This window comes from Strongylocentrotus purpuratus, unplaced genomic scaffold (assembly GCF_000002235.5).
Source record: "Strongylocentrotus purpuratus isolate Spur 01 unplaced genomic scaffold, Spur_5.0 spur5_scaffold_18, whole genome shotgun sequence".
NCBI lineage: Eukaryota > Metazoa > Echinodermata > Echinoidea > Camarodonta > Strongylocentrotidae > Strongylocentrotus > Strongylocentrotus purpuratus.
The window spans coordinates 8,522,090-8,545,509 of record NW_022145603.1 but is presented as its reverse complement, the minus strand read 5'-3'; the positions used below and the strand labels follow the sequence as shown (position 1 = coordinate 8,545,509).

Sequence of the window (23,420 nt, the reverse complement as noted above, 5' to 3'; positions counted from 1 at the left end):
TTACATTAAGAGCAAATCATTTGGTGATTGGTACAATTTAAAGCAAATCATTTGGTGATTGGTACAATTTAAAGCAAATATATTGTATAGTATATTTTCTCATTATTACATTGGTACTGGTAGTAGCACAATCAATATAATCAATGTATAACAATTACATTCTGATACTATCGGACTTTTATCGGTAGTATGAAAACTCTTCACTTCATAAAATAAACATCATTTCATCCATGCAACAGCATCTTGTTGAAGGAAAATTCCCTTAAACTTAAAGTGCAACAGCATTATAGATGCAATATTCCAAGCTCATCATTTTAAGGACAGTATAGCGACATGGAACCCCTCACACCAAGAGCATACATTTATTCTCATAATTATTCTCATTTCATTGGTGGTAGCATGATCAATATACATTATACATGTAATCAATGTATAAAAAGTACATGTTATATATATTGTTTTTTAAAGATTATGGAGTGGGAATTTTGACAACAGAGGAAGTTTCCAGCTTACCAAGCATACATGTAACTGAATAGAGTACCATATCAAGATTCCCATCATTTTCCCCTCAAATTTCACCCTTACTCTTAAAGGCCCACTGCACTACTTGTAGCTACTTGCGCCCTCTATATAACAAACAATGCCTAATCGGTGACCATTGGTCCCCCATGATCCTCTTTTTCTTATGTTAACTGAGAGCTGAGTTGATGAGATAACCACCTGTCCAGTGACCTTGCAGGGCGGTCTAATCCCTCCTATAAACTATGGCAGATAAGCTTTAACAAAGATTTTATAAAATATATTTAAACTAAATGGATCTTTGATTGCGTGCAGTCGAAAATGATGCCTCCGCCATACATGTAGAGCGATTTACAAACCAAAACAAAATCTGATCAGTTCATTGCCTCAGCAAGATACATACATGTCCTGAGATTGATGGTAATCTGTCCATCGATCATGAGCTATTTTTGCATCCATAATGAGCCCTGTGACCTTTGACCTTGTGACTCCAAAATCTAATCAGTTCATTGGTTCTGCACAATACATACAGGACCTAAGTTTGACAGGAATCCATCAATCGGTTCTCGAGATTACGGGACGGACGGAAGACCACAAAACATAATACCTACGGCTACTTCGTAACGGAGACATCCAGAGCACATGAGCCCCTAAACTTGAACTCCACTCCCCGATGTTTAAATCATAGCAGGGAGCCTAGCCCTAGATGCACACAAACCTTAACATTTCAATACAGACAGCTTGTGAAAGAGTGAGCGTGCTACCCTGCTTTAACAGTTATTTCACAGTGACATAGATTAACATGTATATATAACTGTCGATCAACATTAGCAATCATTTTTTTTGGTAATTAAAGCAGAGGTGCGTCTTTTCGCAGTATTGTTTGTCTAGCATGTTCCTAGGCATATATCAACAAATCAGATCATTTGTTTTCTCTATTCAGAGCCATCACTTTTATTTCTCTCTGGATCTTCCTTTTTCAATGATTCTCTCTCTTTCCACCAGTCAATACCATGCAGTTTCTTCTTGTGGTTCTTTAAGGTGACCTTATTGGTAAACGCCATCTCACACAACTCACAAACATACGGCTTATCTCCTGTATGCTGCCGCATATGTGCCTTGAGATTGCTACTCTGCGTGAACGACTTGTCGCACACTGAGCATGGATAAGGCTTAAGTCCACTGTGGATCAATAAATGTCGCCTGAGATGTTCCCGATTTTTCATGATCTTGCCACAGGTCGGGCACTGCGTACTCTTAATTTTATTGCTGTGGGCATCAGTAATATGACCCTTGAGGTATTCCTGGTGCTTAAACCTTGAGGGGCACTCTGGACATTGGACGTAATCGCTTTCCTTGATAACTAGGTGTGAGATTTCATGCATTTTGATATTACAACTTTTGATCATTTTACCGCACTGCTGACACAGTACACCATATCTAGGATTCTTGTTGTGGCATCTGTTAAGGTGTGTTCTAAAGCGCAAGAGCAATTTTTTGCACTCCCCACACCATCCCATGTCAAAATTGTGCTCCTTTTCAAATTTGCTTTTGATTGATTGGACGGCATCCTTGATTGCTTCTGGACCCTTATCAATCGGGATGTGTTTCTGTAAATGGCGCATAATTTTCTCTTTCTCTTTCCAGGCCTCAGAACATATCGGGCATGCTTCTGGAAACTTAAAGGCTGGTTTGCGGTTTTTGCTCTGGTGTTTTTTTCTTTTCTTAGCAGGTTCACCCTCAACGTCTTCATCACTATCTCCTCCATATTCAAAGCTGTCATCACTCTCAAGGCTGTCCTGGTCACCAAGACACCTACAGCAAATAGAAAAGAAACATAAACAAGCATTAGAGGTGTCGCAGTCTCGAGTGATGCTACATGTAGTGTACAATGATTTAGATGTAAAGTGTAGAAGGGTGCTTCTGTTCAATTTGTTCCCTACGAAAAATGCCCTTTATTGGTTTATTTCATCTACAGATAAAAAAATATGTTAATATGACAATCCTGTTTTTATTGATCACATCTAGAGATTTCTTTTTTTAATTTTTGGACAAAAGAAATTCATAAAAGTCGCTTCTGGACCATTGCAATCTCTCACATAACACTCAGCAAAACAAGAAAGTGGACACTATTTATAATCAAGGTTTTCACACAAATATTTTTATAAACTTATCTTTCATACAGTACTTGTATAACAAAATTGATTAATCCTCTTTAAGAACATATGCACTTGGAATATCATTCACACATGAGTGAGCATAGCCATTTATCAAAGAACTTCCCTTTACTTTTTCTCTAATGCAATTCCTTGGTTTTACCCTTCTATCATATTTGTTCTCTTCTTTTCTCCTTTTGCTTTTTTTCCATATCATTCCCTATGTATTTCTTTATTTTTCTCTTTTCTTTTTCTTTCTATTTTACCTTAATTTATTCATTGTTTTGTTTTTTTGCCTTCTATAATCTTTTCTTTTTATCTTTTTATCTTTCCTTATGTCAATCTTTATTTTATACTTCTACCAACTTTTTTTCTTTCTTTATTTCCTCCTGTCATCTTCCCTTGCGTTATTCTTTGCATTATCCTTCTATCATTGCTCTCTTTCTCTTCTCATGTTCTTCTATTTTTCCTCCTCATTTCATCTTTACATCCATCATGTTTTTCTTTGTTTTTTCTCCTGTTCTATTATAATTTTAGCACCAGCACAAGTTATACTACACATGCTCCTACTACATACACATATCATTGCTCCATGGTCATGCTCCTAGCGTAGTTGTTAGTTGTTCCCAGGTAGGGCAAACATTATGGCTTGCCCTACCTAGCAACACTTTATATATATACAATTTGCATTCTGACTATTAAAATACAATTATTCATTACAGCTGAATGAAATATTTGTATTAAGGCACTCCACAAAGACGTAAGCATTAAATGCGGTTACATTACGAATATGGTTTACCGTGTCCAGGGCCACTCAATGACATGTGGACCATTGTCCTTGCTATGGAATATGAGGGCAAGGTCAAGGTCAAGGTCAAGGTTCAGCATCTGGTCATTTCCCGCCACATATGCTATCAAGCTTTATGGAATAATTTTGTGTCCCCTATGTGAAAAAAGTATTGTGTAGTTCTGAACATAAAATTGAAATGAAATGACCACAAAATATAATCAGTTCATCAACTTCATTGGCTCAGCAAGATACATGTACATGACCTAAGTTTGGCAGCCTTATGGCAGGAATCCATCAATCAGTTCTTGAGATAACGCACTCAGAAGCTATTTTTGCATACATAATGAGCCCTGTGGCCTTTGACCTCGTGACCCCATAATCTAATCGTTCATTAGCTCTGCAAGATACATACATGTACATGACCTAAGTTTGGGAGGAATCCATCAATCAGTTCTTGAGATAACGCAATCATGAGAACAGGACATACAGACGTACGGACGGACAGACAACCCGAAAACATAATGCCTCTGGCTACTTTGTAACGAAGGCGTAAAATTACCATGGAGTTTCCAGACTGATGTCTTTCTATAGGAATACTTACTTGGAAGACTTAGCCCTGCTGGATCCTGGTATATCCTTGCCGTTCTTTGACTGTTGTATAAACAAATGAAACCATTGAGATTACATGTACGTTCAATTGAATGTCATAGTGTCAAGAAATACGGGATCTAAAATGTGCATGATCTGATGGTCTTTAAGTAAACCGTTAGCACTTCAAATAATAATAATAATAATAATAATAATAATATACTGTATACCTCAAAAGTGTAATGAATAAACAAATATGTTTTTTGTATCTTCAAATTGGATATAAATGCAGAAAGGCGTCTTCTGCCCTAGTTTCGAAATCATGTTATCGTAAACAGGTAGACCCCGGCCTCTACGTGTATATACCATGCACTGCACCAGCTAAATGTAGAACCAGCTAGATTTGGGCTACGGTCGCTGTTTTGAGGGGAATATACATGAACATGTATATATCTTTTAATCTGACCGACCGACCCAGGTTCTGGCGCCTAAAGGGCAATACAACATCTTTTTTGTTTAGGCCTCATATTGCGCAATTTCTGTCCTAGATCATATCAGTGCACTTTACATAAACTACATAATTATTACCCTAGCTTTAGCCATTACCAGCGCACAGTGCACTTCAAGGAATAATCATACCAGGTCTCCATTTACTGCACCTGGGTCGAGTGTGGGGCAATTCCACGGTAACGGAAGGACACTCAGACAACATTTTTGAACTTCAGGTTCATACTAAAAGAAATGTTTTATTAGTATGTATTAAACTATGGGGAACAAAATGTGTTTCAGTCAAGTGGAAAGCTTCATCAACTTCACAAAGTTTGGATAAACACTAATTAACTGGAAAAACCATGTCCATTTTTATGTCCTTCCGTTACCGAGATAATGAATATGCACATTCTTAAACTACTTAACTATAATGACAATTTTTTGGGGAGAATTAAAGGCACTTATATAGGTATTATATCTGTACTGTTTCACATCTTATACTAATAAAACAGTTCTTTTAGTATGAACCTGAAGTTCAAAAATCTTGTCTGAGTGTCCTTCCGTTACCGTGGAATTGCCCTGTGGCAAATGTAGATTAATGTCTGAAGGGGTAATATATCTGTTCAATAACTTAGTCAATCTGCTGAGTGCTGACTGAGTAATTTTGCATAGATGAAGTCAAAGAGAAAAAAAGTACAAATACATTAATTATTCTCACTGTAAAATCTAGGACATGCTTACCAAGTTAGTAAACAGAAGCAAAACTTGGCTAAATGTTGAAAGACATGTTTTTTTCCACATATTTATAGTACCCCTGATATGTACTTACCGAATGTTGGGGCATACTGGCTGAAGGGTCATAAGTAGGGTCCAAAAGCTCTTGTTCTTCATAGTCTATTTCCTCATCATCTTCCATATCATCCTCTTCATCCTGCTCCTCGTCTTCCATATTGTCCTCTTCCTCTTCCTTGTCCTTCTCCTCTTCCTCCTCTTCATACCACCCTGTTTCAGAATGCTCGAGCTTGCTATCAGATCCAAATTCTTGGTCTCGCATTGGATCAAAGAACGACTCTTCATCTGAATGCACAGAGTTTGAATGCTCCGGGTCTGACATAACTTCTTCTTTCACAAAGACTGTGACCGGACGATCTGTCACTCTCGACAGCTTTTTGTCAGGATGGAATTCTTTCCCATCGTCCAATGTCCTACTACCATCATCATAGATGTAATCCTCTGTGTTATCTTTTTCATCAATGCACTTTGCCTGACTGAACTCTTGATTAGGCAACTGCTCAAAGCCTTCCATGGATTCAACAGGTTCCATCTTCACCACATGAGTTGATCCAGGAATATCTTGGCCAGTCAGAAGGCCCTGGCCTGGAACCTGCACGACACATCTTGCTGGGAGCTGAGAAGATCCTGTAAGGTTTCCATGCAAAGGCTGTGCTGCCTGCAAGTTTGAACCAATCAGCATTAGACTGTTAAATGCCTGTGGAGTCATACTAGGTCTAACATGTTGTGGGCCGCTAGGTTGTATCCTTGTTAAAGGTGACATGGGTTTGGTAGGTGGAAAGCTTCCACAATGACTACAGCTGTATACATCAGGCATAGTTTGAGTTGATTGATCTACACACACACTCTTCTTCATTGGCAGGAATCTGAAACAGATAAAAAGAAGAAAGAAAAAAAATTCAGTTTAAGATAGAGCAGAGATCGGATAGAGTGATTGCATTGTGAAAGAAAATATCAGGAGGCAATTATAAGCAAAGGTTGATTAAAGGGAAAGTCCACCCCCAAAATAAGTTTGTTTCGATAGAGGCAGAATAATAAGAAAATCAGGTGAGTGAAAGTTTGAGCAAATTCTGAATGAAAATAAGAAAGTTATGAATTATTGAAGTTGTGATCAATCAACGTATCATGCGAGCTCAACTTCCATTTGCTCAGTACTAAAAAAATCTAAAATTTTCATTTTCCCTCAAAAAAAAATTGCAACCATACATGCACCCTAAATATTGCAAATATGTTTCTATACTCCCCCTGCAAGGAACAAATATATATTCCGTCATCAATAACGAAGAAAACATGATTTTATGGAATATTATGCACAAAGCAAATGAAGGAGACCTCGTATAATAAGTCACAGAGTTGCCAATTTGTATTTGATTGATCACAACTTCAATAATTCATAACTTTCTTATTTTCATTCAGAATTTGCTCAAACTTTCACTCACCTGATTTTCTTATTATTCTGCCTCTATCGAAACAAACTTATTTTGGGGGTGGACTTTCCCTTTAAGTGTACTGTAGCACATGAGAATATTGGTGTTACTGTGATATTTTAGAATCTGTAATGTCATGACTCAGTCTTACTGAAAACCACATGCACACAAAAATGGGTATGGGACGACAAACTCATGTGGCATGGAAGTTTGATCCAAACTTGTCCATTCTCTCTTGTTATAATTCCTGAAGGGCAGTCTTTTTCAGAAGGTACTTCTTCTATGGCGGCAGGCTCGGCTATAATGAGATTTCAGCTATTACGAGCTCAATCCCATGCCCGAAAAACAAAGAAAAACATTGTTACCGGTAATCATTCCCATTATAACAAACTATTTCACTACTCTTTGTGTGTATGATAGGTCCTTGGAGTAAACCTTCTTTCCTTCGCAATCACAGTGAATCAGTGAAAAAAAATATACGGGGCTCGGGGCAAATTAGCCCCCGAAATGCCTAAAAGAGCCCCCGAAAATCAGAAAAGAGCCCTTGTAAATTTACATAGAGTTCAATGCAAAAAAAAATTTAGAATGTTATTTTCATGCAAACAAGCTTGAAAAGTAGCCCCCTAAAAATAAATATTAATTTTTTTCCCTGCAGTGAATGATGTTGAGCTGAGCGCTGGCTACACGTTGGAAGCAGGAAGCCCTAATATCCTTATAGGTGCCTTCTTTCATTCTTTGCTTTCTTTCTTTGTTATTTTACTCCCTTGCTAGTACATACATGTATATGCTCCATTCTGACCACGCTCAACGGCTTGAAGAATTTCCATCTTTCTTTGTAAACAAAAGTCTTGACGCTATTTAGCAGTAGATTTAAGGCTGCGACGAGTACTCGCACTGTTGAACTACTCAAGTACGATTTCTCGTACTCTAATACACAGCAGCCACTTTTCTTCTTTTTTCCCCAATTGATACCCCTCCACCTGTCAGTGTGCCGGCCGGCCGGCCGACGCTCACCCGTGCCCGGAAAAGCACCGGCATGGTACCGAAAGTAAAATGTTTCCCAGCTCAATCATACACAGGGTGTCACTGTCAACTCACCACTCAGAAACTAGGACCAAACTAGCTGCCAATGTCCCGATTTCTGTTTGAACTTGGAGGACAATTTGTCTGTCATCTTTACTTTTAAAAGCAACATTGTTACTGTTATTTGTGAGAAATTGTGAGTAAAATAGCGTGGGTTTTCATAGCCGGACCTGGGTGCTTCCTAGTTCCTAAAACGGCGCCGATTTAACCTGAATTTTTCTTCATTGACTCTCCAGAATACTTCCACCCATCAAATCACAGTTGATCGCCAGTAATCAAAACAAACGACCCCTTGTCGTCAGCGAGTCGTCATCCCTTCACTACTCCAATGTACCCAAACCTTCTTATCTTTTAGCTTTTGTAAGCACCATTATGTTCAAACAGAGAAGTTTATAAGGAAAAAAAATACATCACACGCCTTTGAAGCACAAATGTATAAAGAACTTTTATCACACTCTCCTCTCAAACTTCAAACTTCAAAAGCACAGAGGCATATCACAAGCATTTACAAGCATGGCATGACCTTCCTTACAAGTCTTCTCCACCCTGACCTCTATAGGCTAAGCTTTCTTAAGGTCTCCTGACTCTCCTCCTTCTTTTTTCTTCACTTAAATGAATTATGTGAACTTGTCCCTTATAAGTCTTTCTTTTCAGGGAAAAAAATAATTTAATGATTTCGGGGGCTGCTTTTCAAGCTTGCTTGCATGAAAATAACACCTTTTAATTTGTTTTGCATTGAACTCTAGATCTATGCAAAAAATGTTGGGCTCTTTTTGGGTGCTAATTCGCCCAGAGCCCCTGTGTATTGTTTTCCCTGCTTCTTGTATACATAATTGTTCAATTGTATTACATTCATGTTGGAAAAAAAAACAATTAAACATGAACTATATTGGCAAAAAACAGGTTTTAAAAAAAGATGGTAACGTTAAAGATAAAGGTGAGTTCTGGTCATCCGATTACATTGTGAAAGAAAAGGTGCGGAATGGATCAGAGAAAGTTGATCATGTATTGGTGTGTGCACTGCAAAGTTCTGGAGTTATCAAAATCATAATAAATTTGGCCAAGTCTTGGTAAAGTAACAAGCACTGTACACAGAAAGATGGGACTACACAAATGGTGACAGGGCTACTAACCTTGATTTCCTAATCTTTCTATGGTCATTACTCAGCCAGCATAAATTTTCCACCAAAATTGTTTGGCAAATGACATTTATTTGTAATCTTGAACATTCAGTGTAATTTTCATGTGATTTTTTTTACCAGAAGTCACGTTTATCTTTAATTTTACCTCTTTTAAAGATAAAAACGAGTTATGGTCATGCGATTGCATTGTAAAAGAAACTTTGTGAAATCGATCAGAAAAAGTTGATCATCTAGCATAGATGTACTGCAAGGTTCTGGAATCATCAAAATGATACTAAATTTGGCCCAGTCTTCATAAAGTTACAAGCACTGTACACAGAAAGAGGTATATGGGACTACGCACATGTGCGCGACATGTGCGTTTTTATCTCTCACAGTCCAATAGATAAACTAATTTACCAAATATATCAAATAGTAGGCGGTAAGCCTAAGTCATTACGTTTTTTGTGCTAAAAGTTTAACCGTTAAAAGTATACGGGCGGTTTCGTTTAACTCTCAAGCATTCAGTTATTTCGATAAAGACATACCGATAATGTTTTTAGATCTCCGGAGGGGCAACAAAACCTTGCTGATACTTATTGTTTTTAGATCTCCGTAGGGGCAACAAAACCTTGCCAATAATTATTGTTTTTAGATCTTCGTAGGGGCAACAAAACCTTGCCGATAATTATTGTTCTTAGATCTCCGGAGGGGCAACAAAACCTTGCCAATATTTATTGTTTTTAGATCTCCGTAGGGGCAACAAAGTCTCGCCAGTAATTATTGTTTTTAGATCTCCGTAGGGGCAACAAAGTCTTGCCAGTAATTATTGTTTTTAGATCTCCGTAGGGGCAACAAAACCTTGACGATAATCGTTGTTTTAAGATCTCCGGAGGGGCATCAGCCTTGCCGATAATTATTGTTTTTAGATCTCCCGAGGGGCAACAAAACCTTGCCGACAATTATTGTTTTTAGATCTCCGGAGAGTCAACAAAACCCTGCCGATAATTATTGCTTTTAGATATAGGGGCAACAAAGTCTTGCCAGTAATTATTGTTTTTAGATCTCCGTAGGGGCATCAGCCTTGCCGATAATTATTGTTTTTAGATCTCCCGAGGGGCAACAAAACCTTGCCAATATTTATTGTTTTTAGATCTCCGTAGGGGCAACAAAGTCTTGCCAGTAATTATTGTTTTTAGATCTCCGTAGGGGCAACAAAGTCTTGCCAGTAATTATTGTTTTTAGATCTCCGTAGGGGCAACAAAACCTTGCCAATAATTATTGTTTTTAGATCTTCGTAGGGGCAACAAAACCGTGCCGATAATTATTGTTCTTAGATCTCCGGAGGGGCAACAAAACCTTGCCAATATTTATTGTTTTTAGATCTCCGTAGGGGCAACAAAGTCTTGCCAGTAATTATTGTTTTTAGATCTCCGTAGGGGCAACAAAGTCTTGCCAGTAATTATTGTTTTTAGATCTCCGTAGGGGCAACAAAATCTTGACGATAATCGTTGTTTTAAGATCTCCGGAGGGGCATCAGCCTTGCCGATAATTATTGTTTTTAGATCTCCCGAGGGGCAACAAAACCTTGCCGACAATTATTGTTTATAGATCTCCGGAGAGTCAACAAAACCCTGCCGATAATTATTGCTTTTAGATATAGGGGCAACAAAGTCTTGCCAGTAATTATTGTTTTTAGATCTCCGTAGGGGCAACAAAGTCTTGCCAGTAATTATTGTTTTTAGATCTTCGTAGGGGCATCAGCCTTGCCGATAATTATTGTTTTTAGATCTCCGTAGGGGCAACAAAGTCTTGCCAGTAATTATTGTTTTTAGATCTCCGTAGGGGCAACAAAGTCTTGCCAGTAATTATTGTTTTTAGATCTCCGTAGGGGCAACAAAACCTTGCCAATAATTATTGTTTTTAGATCTTCGTAGGGGCAACAAAACCTTGCCGATAATTATTGTTCTTAAGTCTCCGGAGGGGCAACAAAACCTTGCCAATATTTATTGTTTTTAGATCTCCGTAGGGGCAACAAAGTCTTGCCGGTAATTATTGTTTTTAGATCTCCGTAGGGGCAACAAAGTCTTGCCAGTAATTATTGTTTTTAGATCTCCGTAGGGGCAACAAAACCTTGACGATAATCGTTGTTTTAAGATCTCCGGAGGGGCATCAGCCTTGCCGATAATTATTGTTTTTAGAGTTCCCGAGGGGCAACAAAACCTTGCCGACAATTATTGTTTTTAGATCTCCGGAGAGTCAACAAAACCCTGCCGATAATTATTGCTTTTAGATATAGGGGCAACAAAGTCTTGCCAGTAATTATTGTTTTTAGATCTCCGTAGGGGCAACAAAGTCTTGCCAGTAATTATTGTTTTTAGATCTCCGTAGGGGCAACAAAGTCTTGCCAGTAATTATTGTTTTTAGATCTCCGTAGGGGCATCAGCCTTGCCGATAATTATTGTTTTTAGATCTCCCGAGGGGCAACAAAACCTTTCCGACAATTATTGCTTTTAGATCTCCGTAGGGGCAACAAAGTCTTGCCAGTAATTATTGTTTTTAGATCTCCGTAGGGGCATCAGCCTTGCCGATAATTATTGTTTTTAGATCTCCCGAGGGGCAACAAAACCTTGCCGATAATTATTGTTTTTAGATCTACGTAGGGGGAACAAAGTCTTGCCAGTAATTATTGTTTTTAGATCTCCCGAGGGGCAACAAAACCTTGCCGATAATTATTGCTTTTAGATCTACGTACGTAGGGGGAACAAAGTCTTGCCAGTAATTATTGTTTTTAGATCTCCGGAGGGGCAACAAAACCTTGCGCCCAGTTATGTAATCTACTAGGGCATACGGTAATTTTAAATCACTCAATAACTCACTCTGAATCGGACCCAAGGCCCAGACTTAGATTAGAACCATCCGCCGCATAGGCATCAAGCAGCATCACAGCCAAATCACGGGTGGGAATTTCCAATTGCTTGGCGAGCGCGAACCATCGCTCGTGTACTTCCCAATCCAACCAAAGAGCTTTATGCCGAGCTCGGTAGGCCTTCATCCTCTGTGATCTTCTTTCCTTTTTGACACTGCTTGACAGCAGCGCAGGTCTCCCCATTTTCTTTTTGCCAGCAGTTAATTCAAGAGCCCATTTAAGGGCGGTATTTTCTTCTTTCTCCATGTTGTTGTTTGGTACAAGTCGCCTATAGGTTGCATGCATGCAGCATGCAAAATTAATGCATATGCGAAATGTACGTACGCTCATGATCATGATCATTGAACTGCGACCAATAAGAAGGAGACTAGCCACCAACAAAATGAGGCATATAGTGTCTCTAAATCGTACAATCGAAAAGGAAAAGCAAAATTTGCAAGTGTCGGCTGACGGTAACGGCAAAAGAAATAAGAGAATGGACATTTCAACCAAATGATATTTGCCCCCATTGGAAAGATGAGATAGACCTCTTTACTCTCATATATGTCAAATGCCGAAGCAAGTTGCCTGGGTCTTAATGTTTCAGATCGAATTTAGGACTGAAGCAGGCACAGAGTTTATCCGGGCATTGAAAGTATTATTATTGGACAAAATTTGTTTTATACTTTGAAGGTTTTTAAAACTATCGTATGACATTTTAAGTGAATAATCATTGCCACCAATCGAAATGTGAGATCTTAGTGCTACTCTCCTATGTCACATGCCGAAGCAAGTTGTCTGGGTTTTACTGTTTCAGATAATCAGATTGAATTTAGAGCTGAAACGGGAATTTCCATTTATGCTTATATATTTTGCAACTCTGAAAACCTGGCTAAAATCTATAATACTAAAGCATTTAGTTTAATCTCAATTTATGTAACGATTATTATCTTAACATGCTAAAAAGTATGTACATCTATTCGTTTGCTAACCTAAACTCTGTAGAATTGCGTGTTCCTAAATTATTGGTGTTTCATAGTAATGTACCAGATTTTGTTCGGCTATAATATGCCAAATTGTTTTTTTTTTTACATTCAAGACTCTAGTAAAAGCTTTTACCTTGTTTCAGGGGCATCGCTAAAGGGGGGGGGGGGGGGGGGGTGGGGGTGTGACACCCCCCCCCCCCACCCCACCTGTCAAGATAGAGGGGGGGGGAGGTTGTTGGGTGGAGTCATATCGTCGAGAGAGCAAGAAAGATACACATAGATATGCTGCCGTGTCGGGTCACTGGTCAGCTGTGTCGGTATTCTTGCTCCATCCTTGTGTACTATATCAATGCGGAAGTTTGAAGTCGGTGAGATGTATAATGACAGTTCGGCCGGCAAATTTTTTTTCCCCTACCAACTGTGACTTTTAAATCCGCTGTGACGACTTCAAAGGAGACTACAACTATATTACTTGTATTTTCTCAAAGTTTCACCTTCCTCAAATATCAGCAAAAGAAATCAGAGGTTTTAACATTTTTCTGGAAAAGAATTTCAGACAAGGATTAAAAGTTGAGAACTGTACAACAAATCGTCTTCTTTCTCTAATAATTTAAGGAAACGTCAGGAAGGGGAGGAACTGAATTCTGACAAGGATTAAGAGTCGAGAAGGTACAACAAATCGTCTTCTTACTCTAATAATTTAAGGAAACGTCCAAGCTTCCGACTTCACGCTGGAAGCTGGGGGAAACCGTATTTTATTTACCGGTATTTATTTATTTATTTCTGATATTTATACAGGGTGGCACATATCACCAATTTGGTGGTCTTCCATGTCAGCTAGCTCGTCACGTAAGGGTCTTAGCAGTGTCAAGATATGCCAATGTTCCCCTGAGGAACGGAAACTGCATTGCCCTATCTGCAATACACATGCATGTTTAGGTACAATCCAGTGCCACGCATGTGACACATGGACCCACTTTGAATGTACAGGGTTACAGGACCACGATCTAGCGGAACTAATAATAGACAAAAAGGCCCCATTCTCCTGCGTTGCCTGCAAAGCCACCAAGCCGTCCACGTGTACCTTATCGCTACGATCTCGTGCCAGCCGATCTCCTGAGGTCACCTCATTAAGTCAGCATCTCGTAGAAGCTCAAATGGATGATGAAACAGAATCGGAACAAATTTTCCTGACATGTCCCAGTGATGATCATCCCTTGCCTTCTAGTCCGCGCTCCACCATTAGTGGGTTGTTACAGGTTTGCTCCTCACAATCACAGCCTGATGGAAAGGGCACACCTAACGAGCGAGATTACTTCAACAGCAATAATCTAGCAACTTCTGCAAGAGCAGTCCTTGTGGAAGGTCAATCGGAAGAACCTGGACCCGAACTTTACATAATAGATGTGAACGAAGCTCCTCAGGAACATGGTGAAAGCAGGCATGCAGTTGGGTTGGAAGATGAGACGCAGAGGACTCTTTCAAAAAACACCGTCCCTAACCCAACTGCCTATGAAAATCCCCCATCAAAAACATCTGAGTACGAAGCTTTTTCCAAGGAGATTCAGGAGCTCAAGGAAGAATTGAAGGAGAAATCTAACATAAACACAGTCATAATAATGGAGAATGAGCAACTCCTTAACCAAACGCGACAGCTTCGGAGGGAGCTAAAGAGCCTACAGGACCTACGAGTCTGTGATAAGGCCTTACTTGACAGTAAGGTCAAGGAACTACTCACCATGCAGAACTCGTTGCTGAAGAAGGAAGCTGAGCTCAGATCTCTCCAGTTGCAAGTAGATTTTTTAAGCACTGTTTGCAAAACCCATGGCCTCCATGATATTTTCAGTGATAAGAGCGTCCCTACGGAGACACCATCAACAGGAGGTCAAACTAGTCCTAATGCAACGCATCAGCCAAGACTGCAAAAGAGCAGATCCTTCACCAATAGCACTCAGCAGTACAAGCCGAAGAGCCATCACCTGGGTTCGCCTTCCCGGTACCGTCCACCACCTGGATCACCTACCAGCTCCAGTCACAACGCCCGAGCTTTAGGCACGTCCACGAAAAACTATAACCAGCGTGGTCAGCAAGCTCACTCAAACCAGTACCCTAGACATATGAGCCAACACCAAGACAGACAGCTACACATTATTCCTACCAGGACGCACAAAGTACACCATGATGGGAGCAACAGCAATCTGCAATCGCCTCCTAATTCACCAGTTAGCATTTACCATCCGGTGGCTGAGGACCCTTATGGCATTCCAACCAGCAACAGGTTTGAAAGTCTACCTGTTGATGAAGAGGTCCAGGGTGCTGATAACAGTGGCTCACATCTGCATAGGGAATCAGTGACAAACCATAGAGTAACTTCACCAAAATGCTCCAGGCCCACAAACCATAGGGCATTTCCATGCGGGAAAACCCTACAGACGCACCACTTTACTCCTGGAAACTCTTTGCCCAACGCAGAAGCAGACAAGCTTCCTCTCCGAACCTGCTACCCACCAAACATGGTTCAGCACACTGTAGAAGACGAGCATCTTACCAGAACTAGCCGACCTATGCATGATGACCTGAATAAAGCCTTACCTAGCAAGCCCAACTTCATTAGTTCTGCCGAAGTCATGACAAGCAACATTTCTAACTGTGACCTTCAACAGAATGTCTCAGGAGCAGAAGTTGGCAAACGGCCAAGGCCAAGTTTGTTTTTTCAGTCTACTGATGTCATGAGCAGCAAACCTCCAAACTGTGACCTGCAACAGAATGCCACAGAAGTCAACAATCAGTCAAAGCCAAGAACGCTCTTTCGGCCAGCCGAAGTCATGTTGAGTAACACTCCTAACGGTGACCAACAGCAGAAGGTGACAGGTCAGGTCATCAACAATCAGCCTGAACAGAGCTCGCTTTTTCGGCATGGCCGTGCATCGACGGCCACCTACTACTGGCAGATGGAAACAGTCTACTACCTCACAAGCGTCTCTACTAAACCTTCTGTCAATACACTCCACGCATCCGAACAGCGTGGTCGAAGATTCGATCAGGGAGCAGCACCTACGAATCATGCAATTAACAGAATCAAGCCTTCGGCTACTACCTCCTCAGAGGAGGTAAGCTCTACTTACATGATCATCTGTTCTCTCATTACCCGTGGGTTTAAGTCAAATGAAGCCTTCATCCATCAACTGTTAAAGCGAGCACATATTTTTCTTGTTCAGGAGCATTGGGTCCATGAAGGGGAGCTTGGATACTTCAGTAATGTACACCAGGGATTCCATACATTTTCCAAAGCCCATGACCCAATACAGTCACTTCCAGTCAGGAGAGGTAGAGGAGGTGTGGCCACATTCATCAGCAAGTCATTCCCGTGCTCATCCAAGACTATCCCTACACTTTCCCAAAGGCTGCTTTGCGTCCAACTGCTTTTTGCAAATCAAGAGGTCCTGGTCTTCAACTGTTAAATGCCGTGTGACGTTACCTCAGAAGCTCTGGCTGAATATCAGGCCATCTTAGAGGAAATCTTGTGCATCATCCAACAAAATCATTCTGACACCTTTGTTATAGGTGGTGATTTTAACGTTGATCTACACAATAAGGAGCGAAAGACTAGAAATGCAATCGTGTCAGAACGATATGCGTGCAATGACGCCGTGTTTCTACGTGTCAAACGAAAGAGCTTCTCTCGGACTATCCAGAGCAATTTGCACGAAGTCTGTAGCTTCTGTGATATTGGAGATAGGTAGGGCGAAAGAAAGGCATGAACAGTGACCTTGATGGGATGGTACTATGCCTACGAAGTTTGAAAGAAATTGGGATAGGGGAAAGAACCTAGAAAGGGCTCGCAAGCACTGCGTGCACAAACCAATGGGATTTGGTGCATGTTTGACATTGCAATCAAGTTCGTTCTGGGGGCCAAAAGCGTGAACCCGATATGCCCCATAGACAATGCGTGTAATGAATGGGCGGAAAACGTGCAGGATCTGTATTATGGCCGGAGTTAAATTGTTTTTTCTCTCTCTCTTTACGTCTCTTTATGGGCCGTATTTGGTATCATTAGAAAGAGAATTTCATGGTTGTTATTGTAAACCACTCTCTTTTTTTCTATGATAATCCTATCGAAACACGTGATGTAAAATAGATGTATAGGACAAAATGGCGTCTTAAATGGCCCCCTTGACCAATTTCAAAAATCCGGCCAAGAGGTGCCCTGCGTATTGGAACTCGGCATGTCACTGCAAATTTTCAAGAAAAAAAAAGGACGTTTAAGGGGCGAAAAGCAGTCTGAAAAAATGACGTCATAGCCGAAACGTGTTAGGTTCGGGCGGAAACTCGGCGGAATTCGTGTAGTGATCTTTGTTCAAATGCGATTTACTCACAATTTTCTGTGTGAACATATATAATACTTGGTATCATCCGAAAGGGCACTTCATTGCGATCAGTTTGACACCATTGTTATCTTCACGCAATGTATTGCGCGCATTGAACGCGCTATTACGTAATCCATAGTAAATTCATCATTTTGGGCGATAACTTTGCGCTGACATATTCGAATTTTACCAAACTTGGTAAACAGTTGTCACGTATATGGATACATATGTCTGCAAAGTTTCATTGATGTAGGTATAACGATCGCCATTTTAGAGCAAGTTGAAGTTATTTCGGAATTTTCTTGAAAATGGCGAATTTGGAGGGCAATTTTCTCAAATTTGGTCAGTGATAGGGTATATAATTTTGTATATGGCTGGAAAGGGCATATCTTCAAGTATCTAAATCCAAAAAAGGGTACGGATTTGCCAAGCCATTATGGAGATACGGCCACAGAGAGAAAGCCAATTCCCAGAACTTTAGAGGGCGCTATTTATGTTGTGCAAAGCCATTGGAGCGTGAAATTTGGCATGGCTATGTGCAATTATGAGATAAAGATACTGTGAGATTTAATTACAAAACGGAATTTATATGAGAAAGTTATGGCAGTTTTAGATTATTTAGGGGTCCATTTTTCAAGAATTTGAGAGATTGTTGACGGAGTCGGTTTCAGATTTGAATTTTGAGTATGAAGATGGCATTTTGAAGGGCAGGTTATACGTCGCAGATTAAAGAACATCTCTTAGACTATCAAGAGAAATTTGTTAGAAGTTTGTAGGATCTAGGATAGTGGAGATAGGAAGGAAGATAGAAAGGCCTTAAAATGGACCAGAAAAGGACAAAATGGCGCCTGGACGTTTACGCATGAGTGATTTCAGAAAACGAAAAAGTAGGTGACCTGGATGAGATGCTAGAGATGATGCCTACGAAATTTGAAAGGAAATGGACATGATGAAGGCACCTAACTAGGAATAACAAACACTATGTGCAAAACGAATGTGATTTCCGGACGATAAGGAAAACAAGGAGGAGAATATTAATGGGGCAGAATGTGAACGAAAACAAGGCAATGACGAAGGTTCGTCATTGCAAAAAGAGCTAGGAACATCCTTGATGCTTTTATCACTGACAATGAGTTTTCCTGTCTATCTAAGATCTTGGGCGTTCAGGATGATTACACCTTTCAAAGTGACGATGGCACTAAGCAGTCCAACATAGACACATTCTTGACCCATGTCCTGATGGCTGGTGACTTCTCCAACCTTGAGATCCTCTACAATGAGCCACTGAATCAATCAGATCACTTTCCCATCATGGTCACCTGGAATCTCCCACCTCCATGTGCTGCCCAGGAAAGGACCAACCACACAATGCTGAGCCAACCACTGTGTCGTCCAAGAGTCAAGTGGAAGGAGGTGTCCAAGCAGGTGATCAGAGAACGCTACACTGAACCTCTTGAGAAAGCCTCCGAATCAATCCTGGCCACCCTTGCTGGTGTAATGCCTGATGAGAATCTCTTGGACTCAGTCACAACCAGCTTACAGTCAATTCTTGTTGAAACTTCGATGAGCCTACCATACTCAAAAGGGAAAAGCAGAGGCAAGGGTAAGGCTGAGTGGAATCCAGAGGTGGATGAGTGTTATCAGAGGTACCTTAACGTGTGGAAGAACTGGAGAGAGACAGAAGACAAGAGCAGTCAAACAGGGATGTTAGCTGCCAAGCTAAAGAAAGCTTTCCGTGCCAAGCTGCGGCAGTCAAAAGCCGCCTGCAGAAACGGACTTCTCTCAAGGATTGAGGAGGCCCATGAGCACAGTGACAGGCTGTTCTACACGCTGGTGAAAGGCAGAGGACCCAAAACAGATGTGCAGCAGCTTAACCTTGGAGGTCAATGCTTCTCAGGATCGGATATCATCCAGGGCTGGACTCAACATTTCCAAGATCTTTCCACACCCACTGACTACAGGGCAGCACAAGCTCCCAATCCAACACACCCTGAAAGTCAACTCTCCCATGGGTTAGAACACCTCTTCACATCAAAGGAGCTGTGCACTGCCATCTCTTCCTTAAAACCTGGCAAAGCGAGTGGACCTGACAACATCTCTCCTGAACACCTACTGTACGCTGGTCGCAATACCAGGATTCTCATCCTTGTCTTGATGAATTTGATGGTTCATTTGAAGCATATTCCTCCTAGTGGTCTTGTGATCCCTCTTCACAAAGGCGGGGACAAGGATCCATCTGTCCCAGGAAACTATAGGGGCATCACACTCACCCCTGTCCTGAGCAAGTTGCTGGAGCTGCTGATCAAACCTAAACTCACCCAGCACCTACAAGAGCACCAAATACCAGACCCACTCCAATTTGGCTTCCAGCAGGGAAGATCCTGTACTCTAACAGGAAAAGCCTTGGACCTTGTCATTGAAATCTACAAGCTCTCTAACCAACCACTATACCTTGCCATGCTGGATGCTCAAAAAGCATTTGACAGGGTTTGGCAGGAAGGTCTCCTGGCAAAGATAGCAGCAACACACCCGTCCCCAGCTCTGCTGCATACCATTGCAGAATTTTACAACAGCTGCTCAAGCAAGGTGTTTTGGGACCATTCTGTAGGACCCTCTTTTCGTGTGCTGCAAGGAGTGAGGCAAGGAGGTGTTTTATCTCCCACGCTCTACACACTCTACATTGATGACCTCATCAAGCTCCTGAGAGAATGCTATCTAGGTTGCACAATCAGGAACCTCTACGTAGGTGTCATAGCATTTGCTGATGATATTGCTCTTCTTAGTAACGACCCAACAGAGCTCCAACAAATGCTTAACATCACATTCCAGTACACCCAAGAATGGAGGTACAAGATTAACCCCACTAAGAGTGCCGTCATCGTGCTGAACCAACATCGTACAATCAGCGGACATTCCTGGCATATCGATGGCGAGCCAATAGATGAGGTATCCTCCTACAAGCACCTTGGTATAACCAGGACATGTGACCCTCAACATGATTATGCAGCAGATACGATCACCAAAGGTTACAGAGCCTTTTATGCCTTAGTTTGAACCTCTCCACTCGGAGCAAGGGTCGTACCTCACATCGCGGCAAAGCTCTGGACAACATTCTGTGTGCCACGGATGCTGTATGGCTGCTCCAGCGTGCCTTTCTCCAAAGCAATGTTGAATCGCCTAGATAAAGCACAGATCCACCTGTTCAAACGGATATTGGGGCTTCCAGCAACATCAGCTGATGAAGCCGTCTATCTGCTCACTGATACCTTCCCTATTAGTCTGCTGATCTTACAAGATAAGCTTCTTCTCCTAGGGCAGATCTTGAACATTGACTCTGATAGGATCGAACACAGGATGCTCCTTCATGGTATCTGCTCCAACACCTCTTCCATCCAGCAATGGCGCTCTGCTCTCAAGCAGCTCAGTCTTCCCACTCTAGACGAGCTTGTAATGAGACCCCCCAACTACCACCTATGGAAGCGCATGGTACGGTTAGCAGTGATGCAAGCTTCTGAGACCAGACAATTTGTTGCCCTCATTGAAAAGACTTCTTTATCCCTGTGGACCAGAAGACCTAAACCTAAGGCCAAGGATCTGTATCCTGGGCATATCGCCAACCCAAGCTTGAGGTCAGCTATCACCATTCGAGCCCAGATCTCCTGCAAAGTCTACCTGACCCAAGTCAGGCTTGTCAGGATCGGGAAGGCAACTGATGACTGCTGCCGTCTGTGTCGGGTAGAGCGAGAGGATGTTGAGCACCTTGTTGCAACTTGCCCAGCCCTATCATCTGTGCGTCAAGACCTTATTAATCGTATTAAGGATAACCTCAACACAAAGCAGTTTGCTCAATATTTCGAGTCTGCGCCTGCGCTGTTCTTGGAGTCAGTGCTATTTCTCCCTGCTGGGCACATCAGCAGTAGTGCCAAAACACAGCTGCATACCCTTATCCTTTATTTTATACGCAACCTTCACACAACCCGTCAAAATCTACTTAACGACCTATAGAAAGCCATTTATGTAACTTCGGCAGACTCACAGTGCCGACGATCTCCGACCTGAGCGGAGGAAGGATACAAGAGAGAGAGGTAATAATAAAAACAAATAACAGCATCAAAAACAAAATAGATAAATACATAAGCATATAAACAGGTAAAATACAAATTAATTTGTATCCCCTTGAAATAACTGATCATTCAATTTCAAGAATCAGCCTTGATAATTGACAAGAAACAGGTGAATGGAATTTTCAAATTAAATAAAATTTAAAAAAACGTTCATTTAATAATCTGATATAGCTTTAACGCACGGGATACCAAAATTATACATATTTACATTCAATTGCTCTTTAACTAATACACTTAGGTTGTTAACAAGATAGCTGATAATGGATTCATTACATGTATGAATGATATAACGATAACCATGTCAGCCAAATTTCATCTTCTTCTTCCTTTTAGGAAGGATTAAGATTAAAGACCGTCCATACTACTGGGCCAGAGGGGATTAGACCACACAGCGAGGTCACTGACAGGTAGCGAGGTCACTGCAGCAGGGATGCCAACCTTTCAGAGCACAAATCCGTAATCATAAGGCTAAAAATCCGTAATTTGGAGACAAAATCCGTAATTTTCTGCGCGACGCAAATTTTTCTGCACGCTGGCAAGCGCAGCTCCCGCAGGCAAGCGCGATAGCACAACAAGTTAAATAAAAGTAACATACCTGTTCATTAGTTGGTGTTACACGATGCATTTCCATTTCTTACTGTATTCTTCTTTAAAAGTCTGTAACTTCTTGCCACGCTTCTTAGTTGTGGAAGACATGATGATTGATATCTAAATCCAACCAACATGAGTTCAGATTGTCGACGAAAATCGACGAACGCTGTGACAGCCTGTGAGAAATCCGACAGTGTACACGGCGCTAGCGTAGCGAGGCCTGGCGCTGGGCGGGCGGTAGCGGCGCGGCCAAGAGAGGTATTTCACCCGGCCCCCGCTCGCGAAGCACATGTTGTATGCACATGTATGCACTGAAAGGGGTGTGCTAGATAACAAATTTTCCAATCGGAAGCCCTGTGGGATTTCTATGCATGGATTCAAGGATGGCTGCGCTGCAATAGTCAAAAGTACGTGCTAAACCTTAAACGTGCTAAACCTTAAAGTGCTAATTTTGAAAATCGGCAAAATCTGCAAAATCCGGAATTTATGGTATGAAAATCGTACCGCCCGTAATCGGCCGATTTCCCGTAGAAATTACGGGAAATCCGTACTAGTTGGCATCTCTGCTGCAGCTCTCAACTAACATAAGATAAAGGGGGACCAACAGGCAACAGGCACCGATTGGGGAAGTTGTCGATAAAGAGGGAGCAAGTACTAAGTAGATTCTAGCTGCAAGCCCGGCCCCATTCCGAGAACGGACGGACCCCATGCGTGTTACCAAAATGTCCTTTTCGTAACAAAAGAAAAAGGTCGACCCGTATTGACTTTACACACCGGACTTTTGCTGAAAAAGGCTTGTATAACAAAAGAAAAAGGTCGACCCGTATTGACTTTACACACTGGACTTTTGCTGAAAAGGGGGGGGGGTCGCTTGGAACACGCATATGCGTACCCTAAATAACACTAATAATAATAATAATACAAGTAGGACAGTGGGGCTTAAAGTTTAAGACAAGAGCATGAAGAGACGAGAACCGTGCAACGAATCGTCTTCTTCCTCTATAATTTAAGGAAACGCCGTCAAAGCTTCCGCGGAAGGGGCGAACCGAATGCAGACATGGATAAATAATTTAACTCACATTTGAAGAAGATGATCAGCAAAGTCAGTGTGGGTCAACTTCATCTCGTGTTGTGCCGTGCGCCACTTGTTGAACGTCTCAGTCCGGACCTTGAAAGAACGCCACCCGGGGCCACCCTCCGGTGACATACTGTTCCTCAGATACCTAGCTTGTGATGCTACCGCGCGAGCCTTCCTCGTCGCTGGGGAAGCAGGCCTCCGTCCCGGTTTCTTCCTTTCCATGTTTATATCGAAAAATATTAGCAAAGCCAGTCGTTCATAAACGTTAAAATGTCACTCCCTAAATAAATCGAGAAAGTATAATTATGGGATCATCATCCTGCTTTGTCCGAGTAAAATCCAGAACCAGAAAGTAGAACCCGAGCAACGACGATATATAGTGAACATCAACAGCTGATGAA

General features: G+C 41.4%; 1 protein-coding gene across 2 annotated transcripts; it reads right to left on the bottom strand.

Annotated features, from left to right (window-relative positions):
• Positions 1-937: 937 nt before the first annotated feature.
• Positions 938-23,420, bottom strand: LOC100889604 (zinc finger protein 652-B). 2 transcript variants are annotated; one of them, XM_011675486.2, is made up of 4 exons: positions 11,845-12,211; positions 5,372-6,200; positions 4,067-4,116; positions 938-2,334 (listed from the first exon to the last, which is right to left on the bottom strand). In XM_011675486.2, exons 1-4 carry the CDS (start codon positions 12,177-12,179, stop codon positions 1,455-1,457), a joined length of 2,094 nt encoding a protein of 697 aa, XP_011673788.1. In that variant the 5' UTR covers positions 12,180-12,211; the 3' UTR covers positions 938-1,454. The 2 variants fall into 2 exon arrangements, with proteins under 2 accessions (XP_011673788.1, XP_011673789.2); XM_011675487.2 differs by lacking the exon at positions 11,845-12,211 and adding an exon at positions 23,021-23,420 and having other exon boundaries at positions 939-2,334.